This window comes from Struthio camelus, chromosome 3 (assembly GCF_040807025.1).
Source record: "Struthio camelus isolate bStrCam1 chromosome 3, bStrCam1.hap1, whole genome shotgun sequence".
In the NCBI taxonomy this organism is placed as follows: domain Eukaryota; kingdom Metazoa; phylum Chordata; class Aves; order Struthioniformes; family Struthionidae; genus Struthio; species Struthio camelus.
The window spans coordinates 81,039,983-81,054,783 of NC_090944.1; the positions used below are offsets into that span (position 1 = coordinate 81,039,983).

Below are 14,801 nucleotides of genomic sequence, written 5' to 3' on the forward strand. Positions count from 1 at the left end.
GAAGAAGAGATGATCATTTAACTAAAAAGTATAAAATCTCATAGATGCAAATGACAGCCATTGGATTGCAACAACGTGTAAATAGCATCAAGTCCAAACAAGCTACATACATATACATACGCATATACACACTTGCTTCTTTAAAAGGGACAAATCCACAGATCTGAAAATAACTAAATTCAAATCAGCTGGGAGACAGCCTTTGCCCAGAAGATATGAATAGCATTTGAAAACTTTTTAACCATACTTTACTGGCTGTTAGAAAAACTACAATTCAACAAACACCATGATTTGAGAAAATAAAAAGGAAAATCAAATTTGGTTAGAGAGTGAAAACAAGTGAAAAATTATAAATTCAATAATAGTCTGAGGTAATAAAATTTCAGATTGTCAAACCATAATTGTAAGCTTAAATAACTGCAGGAAATATATTCCTGAAGTGAACCACGTATGAGGCACTACTTCAAGAATTCTAGAAAACTAATAACTGAAACAAAGGGACATAAAAAGAAGACTATGGGGGCAGTAGTTAAGGACATGAAGGCAGTTGCCTAAAATATTTAGGGGAAAAAAAAGGCACCAGACTATTCTCAGGTGAAACGTTCTCAGGTGAGAGTTCTTAAGTGAAACACTGGTTTTCTCATTAATAGCAATGGAAAAAAACAAAAACAAAAACAACCGAAGGAGCCTTCATTAAATCTGTTTCAGTTCTGGGGGAGAAGCCAGATGATTCTGTACTACTCTTCATCTATGTAGCAATTGACAGGAATGCTAAGCAGCAGGTACTGACATTACATTTTTCCATCTATCGTGTCCAAAAAATTTGCTAAAAGATTTACAAGAGCTGGCCAGTGATTTCTCCGCACATTAATTATGATTTCAATAAATCCTGAAACACTGTGGAAATTCCAAAGACTACAGAAAAAAGCTAATATTGTACCAGAATTTTAAAAAGAATAGATAGGATGACCCAGGTGACTAAGTCCTGATATCTGATTCTACCCTCAAGGAAGATAAGAGTTTTAATTAAAAATTTGAGACTAATATAATACATTTCAACCAATAAGGTTATACCAGGTTATGTCTATATTGAGTCCTCTTTAACTAACTAAGTAATTATTCATTCAGGATATTTAGCTGATGACAGTGATAACACTGTGCAATGATATACTCTGCCACTGTAAGGCACGTCATACTGTAGTCGGACAATTCGATTAAGGTAAAAATATGAAACAAAATAAATTGTCACATATTAAAGGCATTAAAACTATTAGATAAAAAATTGCAATTATGAATAGAGAAACATCGACACCCAAGCGTGTCCTGCAGAGGTTCCACAGGGATTGATCTGGCACTTACACAGTTTTGTAGTTCCCTCAGTGTCAGGAATGCAAGAATAACAGCATTACTGATCAGAGGTACAGAAAATACAATGTTTAGAGGAATAACATACGTTCAATGATAGGAAAAAACAAAGATTGCTTTATAACCTGCTCTCATGCAAACAACAGAATTTCCACTATAGTTAAATATAAGAGCATATACCTAGGAACAAAAAATGCAAGCCATTTGCTGGACAGAGTGCTCTGACTGAGGAGAAGCAACTGACAAAGATTTGGAGTAGGGGCCATCAGCAGAACACCAGCTGCCAATGTTACCTTGTAGTCGTGCGGCTAGAACAGTCGTCATGTATGTAGCTCAATTAGGATATACCGAAAAGAAAGCAGAGTCACATTTGCCTCTATTTGTCATTAATGCAACCTCTACAGGGGTAATATATCTGAAGACTAGAAATAAACAGCACATTTTAGCAGTACAGGTAATTGGCCATTAGAAAACTACTCAATGCTTCTCAGCAAAGAGGGTTTTTTTTCCTAAACCATATATAATTTCAAAAATAAAATAATTCAGAGAGATCCTGTACGTTGTACTACATAGGAGGTCAGCCAAGGCTATCAGAATAGTTCAAGTATGTAATCTATGAAAACAGGATTTCAAAAGGCTTGTGCTCATATTGTGAGAATGCTCCATAATGCCAATGCTACAGAAGACAAGATCTGTTGCGTGATGTGCCTCCTGCAGATCCTCACACCATCCAGATGCCAAGAGAAACTAGAGCCAAGAGGAGAAAAACACGCTTGGGGTGGGCTGCAGCACACAAAGATGTGAAGAATCTAAAGAGCGCCAAGGCTGAAGGCTGTCCAATTCACACGGAGGCTTTTCCAACTCCTTCCGATGGCCACAAGTGCACAAGGAAGAAGTGGAGTTCTGTCTATTGTGCCTACACACACTTCAAATACACAGAATCTCCACCCCAGCACATCCAATTCAGTAACACGGACACCACGTAAATCAGAAAGAAATTGTCAGATTGGAGGGTATTCAGAAAAGAAAAAGATCTGAGCTAGTTACATATCAGCAATTAATAAAATAAAATCACTACGGCATATTTAGCTGGCATATTTTAGAATGTAACATATTAAAAGAGTATAACACAGGAGATGCATCATACAGCAGAACTTAAGAAGGTACACTTAGAATGAAGGAAGAAACACAAAATGTAGCTGTCAAAAAATTTACTTAGTAGAAGGTTATTCAGCTGTTTACCATTATTTTAGGGAAGAAGAGGAAGAACTTTTTAAAAAGCTAGAATACTAGCTAGAATACTTTTTAAAAGCTAGAATATTAAAACAATCCAGCTCTGAGAGGGAAATGAACTGGAATACCCAGTATGCCTTTACTATTCCTGATTTCTCTGACTAGGCCATAGCTGATGACTGGCTATATAGTCTAAAATCTGAGCGTCTACTTAGCTATGTTGGTAGACTTCAACTGTTCCCATATTGATCAAGCAACTATCATATTTAGGCATGACTGCAAAACAAAACCTTTAGACACTGTAAAAGGATGCTTCAAGGAGCAGCTAAACGGGTAACCGAGCTGTGCAGGAGCAAGCAAAGCCAACAAATCCCCTGTAATACTACTATTAGCAAAATAGCAATTGCATAGAAATAAAGGAGTTGTTAGAAAGGAACTATCAAATGTGCAGGCAGAAGAGCAAAATGTTTGTAGGCAATGCACAGAATAAACTGAGTGATGCAAAACAAACGTATGCAAAAGCAACACAGCTAACTACCAATATAGGGAGGTTATTTGAAGCAGTTCTTCAAAAAAATTGAAGTTCTTGTCTTAGGACAATTAAAGAGAAAATAAAACTCTGGCAGACTGTATGTAAAAATGCAATAAGAAAGGCCAAAAAGGTTTGAGAAAGAACTTGCAGATTTTGTTGCTGTCGTTGTTGAAGTACATCAAGATGAAGAAGCTTGCCAGAGTGTCTGGAGGTCTGACATATAACGGTATAAAAGGAGCACTGAGAGACGATCAGGATATAGCAGGCAAATTAAATGAAGTTTTTGAATCCATGCTCATAGTGGGGACCTTAAGAGAAATTCACACAACAGAACCCTAGGGGGTTTCTTAAGGGGAGCTGTTGAAGGATCTATCCGAAATTAAAGCATCAGTAAAAGAGGTTATAGAAAAATCAACAAAGAGAACAATAAAAAGTCGCTAAGACCACCTGATATTCATACAAGAGTTTTAAAAGAACTCAAGAGTGAAATTCTCAGAATCATAAGACAGGAAAGAGGCAAAATGGCATGCCAATTTTTAAAAGGATTTAGGAAGGAAAGAGGATGGAAAAGGTAAATCTAAGGTAGCTGTGATCTGGTGCCCAGACATCTCTTCCAGTCAAATTGACAGAAACTGCTACCAAGAACACAGTTAGATCATCTATAAATACAATGTGTGAAGAGCCATCATGGAAGCTTCTGTCAAAGGAAGTTGATTCTGGAATCAATACAAATCTGGAAGGACATTACATTTATTTGGATTTCCATAAGTAGTTCAACAAGCGCCAAGGATATTCAGAGAAACTGAGATGCCACAGAAAGGTTCCTGTGAGGCTAAACATTTGACAAAAAAGTAGGACACAAAGGCAACCATTAATGATTAGGGTTTTTTCAGTGGAGGGAGGTCATGAGGGAAGTGTTTCTATTAGTACTTGTGCTATTCAATATATTCATAAGTGACCTGGAAAAGGGGATGACTAGTGGGGCAACAAAGTTCTCTGATGATACTAATTTAGGGTAGTAAAAGTAAGGACCAATTGCAACGAGCTGTAAAAAGGCTATACAGCATTAAGTGACTAGATGATAAAATGGCAGCTGAATTCAATAAAGTTCTGAAGAGTGAAAAGCATATTAAATAAATTGAGGCTAAAAACTTGGCTTACTTAGACTAAAAAAAAAACAAACATGAGAGGGAATCTGACCATCCTCTATAAATACAACACTGGGCATAAACACCAAGAGGTAAAAGAGCTATTTAAGTTTAAAAAAAAAAAAAAAGCTGGCACAAGAATAATTCACTGCAAACCAATTTAGGATGGAAATTACAAGACTCCAAAGTGTCAGAGGGGTGAAGCTCTAGATCAGCCTGTCCATAAGAGAGAGGAAAAACAGCCAAACTAGGGTTTAAGGAGAATGTGGATAAGCCCTGTGAACAAATTACACAATCTGGTTGCTATGACAGCTCAGTACTGAGTTAGCTGCCCAACTTAGACTGGATTCAATAAACTAAACTAAAGCATAAACTTACCAGCATGTAGCAGATGCACTATGACTTGTATTTTTGGAGAAGTACATCACAGAGCACTACCTACACTAAAATATATTTCTGCTTAATACCATAGTGAATTTCTTCTTCTCTCTTCAGATTGAGAGGTGAGCTGCTTCACATGCAGGAAGCCTTGGAGGTAACTAACAGTAACCCTTCTAACACTGGAGACATAATTAAATTTAAGGTATTTTTCCTGAGAGAGGAAGAATGTTCTGCTTTTATCAAAAATGCCTGCTTTTCTCTTTGATTATGTTTCTATGACAGCAGAGGATGGCTTTAAGTGTAGAGATACAGGGGCGCAAATGCAGGCCTGGTCTTTTGCGAGCGGTGATTTGACTTGCTGAAGCAGATCAAGTGCTGAGACAAATCAGTGCTTTGTTAGTTAGCTGGCACAGAGAAGGCCATCAGTTAATAAAAATAAGTTGTGTCTATGTTACCATTTTGAAGCAATTGCCCGTGTTGTGTTGGTTTGGTTTGCAGAGCAGTTGGGGTGTAGGTAAACGAGATTCTTTTTAGGGTAAATTAAGCTGCAATCTGTGCTCCAAAAGCACGTCAGCCCAGATGGGGACATGAGGATCTCAACCCACGACTGGTCCTTTGGGCAGTCTCAAACCACCTGTGTGATAGGGCCCAGCCTGCACCACGCGGGCAGCTGCGTGTCATCGTGTTATCACTGGCTGGCCGGCCAGGACATCCGGCTCTTGCTCCCTCATCACAACCTCTTCCAGGCTTAGACGGTGCCGGACACCCACAGCTACAAACTTCCCTGGGAGGGCTACGCCAGGAAGGCAGCATGCAACCGGCCCCATCCTACCCTAATAACCCAGCAGGAGGCCTTTTCCCTAAAACAGTCTGTTGTTTGCTAAAACTAGAACACCCTGGTTATTTTACAACAGCAGTAGGTTAGGTTGAAGGGTTTTATAACAACAGACAACTGATATTGGCTCATTTCATAATGTATACGCTTCCCAAGCTTAAAAATCTGTCTTGAACGTAATTAATTGTCCCATGTTTTGTCTGGTTTTCAGTCATCTCATTCACCAAAGATCAAATTTGCTCCATGGTTTGTCTTATTTGCCTCAGTTTCATCCCTTAGGGAAGACAAAGTAGTTTTTACTACTTTTGTTTTTTCCTTCCTTATAAAAGAAGATCATAACTGACTCACCACCTGATTCATAAAGTTTCTTATTTGAGTCTCTCTTGACTCAGCTTTATCTAGCTTTCTCAGTACATCCTTCATGTTGCTAGGTTTCAAGAGAAAAGACATAAGGGAAGAAAACAAATCAATATTTTTTAAAAAAAGACAGCCTTTTGTCAAAAGTCCAAAAGAAAGTATGAAAGTAATCTTCTTCTATCACACATGTGCCAGCCTTCCCAACACAATTTTTTTCCTAAATTACTTTTTTGTTGTTTGTGCTATATACATTGCATATGAAACTGTGCCACTGGGTAACAGGGAAGGCTTTATTAAGAGGAAGAGTACCCAAGAGAATCTGGTGTTAATAAAATAATCATGATTTCGTATGACTCATATGTCATATAATTGCAAAACTGCATTTATGTGATGCCATTCATGTTCTTCTGTTTTAAAGAGTATGTGTGTGCATGTGATTGTGTGCAAGCATATGTGTGTCTGGTGAATCACTATATCTGGAAACATCACCAAATGCAGTCGTGTCTGGTGCAAAAGAGCTCCTTAACAGGAAATAGCAACATATACAACAGTTTAGGACAAAAAGAAAATACATCTGAAATGTATCCAGTTCAAATTGCAGGGTGAATTTAGGCTGGAAAAACAGAACAATCAGCGTAGCTGGGACAGAAATATTATCACTCCTTGACTCTTGTGAAATGTGCCATCAGCTCTCTAACAACCATGTGAAATCAAGACGTCAGTATTGCTTTCATATCCAAAAGCAAGATACCAGCACCTGAACAGAAAGGGCACTGCAGATAAAGCCAGAGGTAGTTAACACAGGCAGAAACAGAATGGTTTCTTGGGACTACGGGGACATGCCGCAGCACCGTTTGTGGCTATATTCACGTAATGGGCAGCAGTACAGTCTGAGACTTACGGTATTTTTTGAAGAAATAAACAGGTTGCTAATTTATAACAATATAGCAAGATGAGCCCACAAATATTGAGTCCATTACCTCAAACTTGGTGATGTTGATAGAATGAGATCCAGCTATGACCCAGCTACTTAATCTTTTATCACTGCAAAAAAAAAAAATCTCAGTGATCTTGTTCACAAAGCCGTGCCTATTTTTTTATGTATCTCCACTTGAAGAACATTCAAGGCAAAACTATAAGCAGTTGCACTAGAGTTATCCACAAACTTTCAGAGACCAGGTAACATCCAGAGCAGAGCCTAGTTCTCTCTTGGCAACCAACAGCTTTGAAAAAATTGGCAAATTCAGACCCTAGCAATTTTGGCTTCACAGTGTGTTTAGCTGCCATTACTGCATATAAGACTGAGGCAACCATTTAAAACCGTCCACAGACTATCTTGACAGATCTGGCCTGTGACTGTTCATACAGAACACGCTCCTGTGCTATTGAATGCTCTAACGTTGTCAATGAAAGCTATTTAGAATCTAATAAACACAAACTAATATTTGTATACAGAAATCTAATTGGACTCTTAAGAATAAAGTATTTGAAACGTATCTACACAATTCTAGATTTATTTCTTTATAGATTTTTCTTCTTCAACTATTCAATTTTTTAGGACAGTCAACCACAAGATGAAGGATATTTTTATTCCTGGTAGAATTTTATCACTAAAGTAGTTAGTAAAATTTGCACATCAGTAAAAATACAGAAGAACCTCCACAAAAATATACTTTCAAAAAATCAGATTATGTTACCTTAAAATATGCAAATTTTATCATTTAGACTTCAGAGTCTTAAGTGGAGAAATGGTAAAAGTCTGCCCTTTTATTCATTGATCTACCTTCTGCAGTAAGTAATGGTAACAACAGAAAGCATTGGGGAAAAAAAAAAAAAAACAGATAGCAAAGACAACCCAAATTATAGCTCCAGGAAATTAAAAATGAAATTACATATATCAGTTAAACTTAGCACCGCATAGGAAAAAGAGTGTTTTTTTCAGATCAAAGGGATCTGCAAATCCAAAAAGCTATAATATGCAAGTGTTTGCCACAAAAATAAATAAATAAATTTTGTAGAGCCAGAAAATTGTTTAATATCTTGTAATTATTTAAAAATCTTATCATCCAGTTTTATTTTCTTCCTCAGACTAGTTGCCAGCATGAGCTGAATGTTACCAAACTGAGCTGTTACAGATACTGGCCCTTCAGAATATGTTATTTTTTTCCTAAACCTAAGAGAGAGGATCATTGTCAGAGGTCAAATGCTCATATCCATCAATAAAAAAGTATTGCATGAATTTGTCTCACATTCATTTGCAGTGCTGCCCTCCAAAAAGGAAAAAAAAGTGAAATAATTTGGTGAGAAAAATATAGTCATATTTTTAAGCTGTGCCTGATTGATTGAGAACAAAGTACTGAGTTTAAATTCCCATCATACTATTTAGCCAGGAATGGAAATGAGATTCTGAGTCACGGAGTGTAATCCTTGCTACCAAGCCTTTGCCTCCTATAACCTGTTTCATAAACTCACTGTGCTTATAAACAGGGACGTGTCTTAGCCTACCCCTCCCTCTGCAAAGCTGAAGAAAACTGCACTGATGAAAAGGAATCATTCATCAGATTCTCCATTTCCCACTCCAGTTTGAATTTATTCGCAGCAATACCTACTTGTTATTGTGTCAACAACGTCTTTGAGGCTAAGCATTTATGTTGCATCAAGATAAACAATATTTAAGCAAAATCATCACCTATGCCATTATGGCAGAAAAGATAACAATCACCTTTCCTAAAGACAAGTCAAGTTATTGCCATTTGGTATTTTAATTTAAAATTGCTGTTTATATGTTAGTGTGAGCAGAATCAAATGAACTGTCTATGCTTTAATGTTTAGCAGGTACATTTTACTTTTTTTGTCCATATACCTCTATATACATATACCTGTGTATGCATTTGTGTGTGTGTGTGTGTGTGTGTGTGTGTGTGTGTGTGTGTGTGTGTAAACCATTTAAACCTTTTTTTCCCACTTTTTACTGTTCTTGTAGGTTTATTTATTGCCAAATGATCTCATGTGTTCAAGTACAGCAATACGACATTTATAGGAAGCCATTGTGCACTGGCCTCTGTCCCTCCACTTTCTATTTATGCTTCTCCTGCAGTAGTCTTATCCCGGATTTTCTCATTCTCTTTCTGCCAATGTCTTGCTGCTCTCTCAGGTGTTGTCTCCAGCACCCTGGGAACTGCCTCCAGACAGTAAAGCTTATGGTCATGAAGAGCTAGAAAGAAATGGCCACGTTCGTTCTTCCGGGGCCCCTCTCTGCTCTGCGTCCTGCACGGCAGCGCCCAAGGAAATGGTGCACAGAAGAAATGGGGTAAGAAGGTGCTGCCCAGGAGAAGCTTTGAACAGCCAGGAGGAAGAGGGGAAAAGGAAACCCTGTTCACTGCCTGCAGCTGCTTACAAGTGACATTTCACATGGCTTGCGTGAGACAGTGCCAGCAAGACATACAGGGCCATCGCTCCAAAGGAATGATTAATGACTGACCCGAGAAGGCAAAATGATAAGGTCTAAAATATGACAGTGTCATTCTACGATTCAAATCCACATGTGACTTCTGACCTCCCCTCAAGTTAACAATGTTGTTTGTCCCTCCAAATTGCAGGGGGAGTTTTTCACAGAATAACAGCATGGCTGAGGATGGAAGGGACCTCTGGATATCACTTGGTCCAACCCCCGACTCAAAGCAGGGTCACCAAGAAGAGCTCAGGGCCGTGTCCCATTGGGTTTTGAATCTCTCCAAGGATGGAGATTCATTGGGTTTTGAATCTCTCCAAGGATGGAGACTCCACAACCTCTCTGGGCCACCTCTGCCTCTGTCCAGTCACCCTCAGAGCAAAAATGTTTTTCTTATGTTTCCTTATGTTTAAGAAACAAAGAAGATCATTAAGCAAGAATGAAGTGCGGAAATAAACCAGTACACAAAAACCAAGAAAAGAAGTGGTAACACAGATCCTCTAGTTTAATTCATTGTATTTTACCGGTTGCAATTTCTTTGGGTATCACAGAAAAACTGACACATCTCTCAATCTGGGGGCTTGTGCTCACAACCCTTAATGCTAAACTGTGGGAAGCATCATAGGGTCCAGCTCTTGAGCTGATGTCTCAAAATCCCCGTTATGGGCAGGCTGGCATTGCACAAAACCTTGAAGCAAAGACAGCTATGTAAAACTGAATTAGAATTTGCTTTATCATCTTATGACCAAGCATAATTTTTAAAGGCAATGCTCTCCTCTCATGCCCATGCAATACTTTATCTACAAACACAACAGTTTAAACTTTTAAACAAAAATTTCAGTAAAATTTGTTCCTAAATTTGAGAAGATGGCTTTTTATTTCTAATTGGTTTTGGTACCTGGAGTCAGGTATTTACACCTGGATGCTGTTGTGCTTCTGACACTGCAGGAGGGAGGGGAAATATTTCAGTTGCAGCAATTCAACCAACACATAATTCTGAACACAGAATTTTCTTTCTTCACCTATGACAAAGGGGGGAATTGGACTGAAAAACCAACGTAACTCACCACTACTCTTTGTACTTCATCGTAATCATTAAGTGAAATTTCTCTACTCACAATGGACTTTTAGAAAAAAAAAATCAGACAGGTTTCAAGCAGACATGTCTTTAACCTAATTCCTGCTGATGACACAGTTATATATCAGCAACACATGCAGACAATAAAAGAAATGTGGAGTGACGGCCTCTGCACCTACAGGCGATGCAACATGGGGTCCAGACTACGGGCCGTGAAGGGAAATCAGAATATTCCAACTTATTTCACTGGGTCTGTTTCACAAACACGTGTTCTCAAATTGTATGCAAATTCCAAGATTTTTGTACGAAGCAAACACATATAAGTTAGGGATCCAAATTTAAAACAGGTCTTTGAAAATGAAATGTAAACTCCAAAGAAAGCATCTGTAATTTGAAGAAAAAAAATGAAAAGTAAGAAATAAAATGTATTTATATCTCACTCTGGGGGAGAAGGGTTTTTGGAAAATGATACTTATCTAAGAAAAAAACAATAACAGGTCCATTATACAAAAACCCTACTCACTAGTAATTACAAGGTAAGTTTTGCCTATTGAGTTTACCTACTGTCTCAAAAATGGAAAGACAATGGCAGACTCTGCTATTGTACCAGGAACAGCCTCTGAGATGAAAAGAAAATGACAAATCTCCACAAACGCATGATTTAAATATCAGATACTGTAATTATGACTCGGTCTCAGCTGAGATCGAAATACAGTATTTCTGTTCATTCATAAGCTCCCTAGCAAATGATACACTGCCTTAAGGATATGCCTGCCTTCTAATTGAATTCTTTTACTCTTTCAGTACCAGCCAATTGGCCAAGACATGATCATGTGACATCAAATCATTTTGTTTACTGTTGTCTCCCTACCTAAATGATCGATTTTGGCTAAGGGAGGGTCATGTGATTCTTTCTTGGCTGCGGTATAGGATTTTTGACACACTCTATAACACAGGTTAAACAAAGTACTGCAAGGTACTACTTGCAATAGCCCCTATTAAACTTAAACTGCACTTTAGGCAACACTTGGAGTGCATTTGTTTTGTTTTCTGTTGCTTTTTTAGGCTTCTTAACTACATTGCAGAACACAGGAAAAAAAGGAACATAGTAAGAAAAAGTAACGTTAGAAAAAGAGTAAAAATCCCAAAACAACAAAAAAAAACCAACTCCTAAACATTTCCATAGGCATAACTAGGTGTGCCCAGCAAAGTCTGGGGTAAAAGCAGCATTTTAAAGTGAGTGGGAGGGACAGAAACTGAAAAAAACTAAGAGTTTTTTTTTCACTTACATTTATCCAAGAAGGTTGTTGCCATTACTTCTGCAGTGCTCTCACTGGCTGGGAAGATCATGTGACCCAGGGAACTAAAATAGAAAAGTCTCAGTAGCGAGGAAATTGAACCAGAAGTGTATTTGCAAGAAAACACGTATCATGGGCATAATACCATGCTCTTACCAGCGAAAGGTGATAAATTTAGAAGCGAACCTGTCATGTATGGAAAAATGAGCAATGCCTTGAACCTTACAGCCCAGTATCTGTCACCTTTTCGACACATGGGAAATGTTTTTGCTATAAATCTCAGTTCGTGTCAGTACGTAACTAAACCTGGTAACTGCTCTAATAAATCTGAAAACATTATCAGACCCTAAAAAGAAAATATGATCTGGTAAATTTAAAAATAAACTTCCACTGCCGGAACCATTTTCGTCTTCAGACTAAGGTTTTTATTGTTGTTTGTATCTAAAAAGGAAGCAATTTTTAAAAAAGCATACTTTTTAACATAATTGGGAGAGCTATAAGCACTTATTTTGGAAGATTGTTTTCAATACTTCCACAAGTAAAAAATATGGTTGCACGTCTGCAGACTGTTAGAACATACACTATAAATCTGCAAGTTGTAAATAAAGAGCAGGTTCAAAGACTCTGAGGCAAAAGCTGTACAGACGAATTAGTGACCAAATGCAAGTTCTATGCAATTATATAATGTCGTCTGATTTTGAAGGTGCTGTTTGTTTATCCCAGCCAGCAGAGCATATCTTCCAGTTCTGTAAAGCTTTTAGAAAATAAAATTGCAGCTCAATACTGTATAGGAAATATGCACGTTAACTTTTTTAACAGTTAACTTTTTCACCATTTATTGGTTTACTTTAAAGTAGGTTGCTGTGGCTTTATGTTTATAAAATGTCAAGCATCTCCTTGCTTTTAATGCGTGTCTTGACAGTTATTGTAGAGGAAGGTTTTACTAAAAGATGCAGACAGCAATATGAAGGTGGGAGTGATCAAGGAAAAAGAGAAATATGCTGTAATACACTAACAGAACAAGGGCAGCAAAGAATTTATTCTAATCCTTTAATGGAATCACCCCCATCCTGCAGTTATAAGAGAGTGAATATATTGAAGGTCCCTGCCTTTCAAAGCAAGTGGCTCAGAAGGGCTTCTAGATTAAAAAAAAAAAGGTAGAAAACACAAAGCAAAGTCTTTCACAGCAGACTCCCACAGTACACACACACACACACACACACACACACACACACACACATACACGTTTATAAAATTAGAGAACATTTTCAAGCAAGACAGATACTTTGATATTACAAAACCAAGAGCTGTCTTATTCTACAGGATATCCCAAGACTTGCACTGACCATTTCACAAAGTGAAACAGCATTCCCTGTAATCATGGCAGCATGAAAAGGCTGCTCTTATCTTCCCTATTTTTATTAGAAGTTGTGAAAGGAGACATGAGCATTGACTTGAAGTAACAGAATAGAAAAATGCATATGAGCTACTGTCATTATTTGAACAGAAAGTCTTTCCAAAGTTACAAAATGTGAAATATTATTAATGTTATGTTTTTCTTGAGCAAATATACATTTTTAAATCTGCAGTTCATATTAGCGTGTACATACCTCCTAATATACTACCAGGTTCACGTTTTTATCACTGCGGTCTCAAGAAAAGCTCTGCATAACTTAAATTATGCCATTTAGCAGAGCATGTGGCAAAACTGAAGTCAGTGAAAGTTTTCTATTGATTACAAGAGGAGGACTGGGGCACTGAAATTTGTACAGAAAACAGTAGATTCTGTCATAGCTCTTAAAAAATAGCCTGAAGAAAACTGACTCCGTTTATGTACTGCTCATTGATTTAAAAAGCCTAGATGAAAAATCGTTTGTCGAATCAATTTTAAATGTAACACTGGCATGCTTAACCATATTTTGGAGAAGCTCTAGATAGGTGTGAACAGAGCCCGTCTCAGAGTATTCTCACCGCACATCCCACACACGCTACAAATCATCTCAGCCACCCCTTTGCTGCCAAACGCGTATCTTGGGGCAGACTTTCTATGTTACATTTTCCCACATTTCATTTTTCAGCTTGAAATTATGAAGGCTGCAAAACTCATGGGGGAGGAGAGCTAAATAATACTAGAATGTAAAACTAGACAGTTAATGGGACTGAAACGTAATTATAAGCAAAACAAACCTCCAGAGAAAGACAATGAATCAAATAGCCACAGGAATGCCAAGGCAGGGGAAGAAACACACCCTTGCAGGGAAACAGTGTGGCCCAGAAGATGTACACCATTTCCCAGACAGAGTAAAGAGCCTCAGGTAAAAACAGAAAGTCAATAAGTGCTGGGGCCTAACACAAAGTGAGCAATATTAGCATCAGAGAGAAACATCCGTTCAAACAGCTGCCACCATTCACTTGTGGCATTAGGGCTGTGTTGCTCTGCACACCTATTTCCCCCAGCTTTACTAACATTCAACATAGCCGTTGTCATCCCTGCCCTGATAGTGCATTCTGTGGTTCAAAAATCAGTTCAGAGCCTGTTGGAGATTATTAAAATTAAAAACTCTGCAGAACAATTTTACTGATTTAAATCACTAGAATCATGCTTTGTGGAGAAGAGTCAAACATATATCCTTATTTTACTCTTTTATTGGCCAACTTAATTCCCGAGCTGGTAGAAACCAAGTAATTTTTTTCAAGCTGTGGTGTTACTTACTTCCCAGAGTTATAATTAGAAAATTAATAGAACACTTAAAAGCAAAATAGCAAGGCCAGCAGGCTATTCCAGGTCTATTTTTAAACACAATATTTTGACTCCTTTTTATTCACAGTACTAATATATCCTCAAAGAATTTTCTCCACCAGCATCAAAAATCTTAAATCTCACTACTGTCACCAAGTTTAGGAAATTTCAGTAAAAATGTACAAAAATAGATTAATAACCTGTTCATCTTTCTTTATGTACCTAGATTAGACCAGTTTATTTCCAAAAGAAGAGGACAAATTAGTTACACATTATAGTCTTAACAGGCATACAAAACAGGAGTAAATTAGGTCACTCATTTCATCTCTCCAGTGTATAACTGTAATGCACAGCCATTTGAACAAAATCTAATAGTCCTGGTG

At 37.7% G+C, this 14,801-nt stretch overlaps 1 protein-coding gene across 6 annotated transcripts in view; it reads right to left on the reverse strand.

Annotated features, from left to right (window-relative positions):
- ESR1 (estrogen receptor 1) overlaps window positions 1-14,801 on the reverse strand; it is a 209,006-nt gene that overhangs the window by 173,371 nt on the left and 20,834 nt on the right. For 3 of the 6 annotated variants that reach the window (XM_068938693.1, XM_009668702.2, XM_009668701.2), the window contains exon 2: window positions 11,670-11,743. The exons of 2 other annotated variants lie outside the window; for them this stretch is intronic. In XM_068938693.1, the coding sequence (XP_068794794.1) occupies window positions 11,670-11,730 (61 nt within the window). In that variant the 5' untranslated portion in view covers window positions 11,731-11,743. Of the gene's footprint in view, window positions 1-6,831; window positions 6,883-11,669; window positions 11,744-14,801 lie in introns of those variants that run through there. One more of the 6 variants, XM_068938695.1, reaches the window with a different exon arrangement.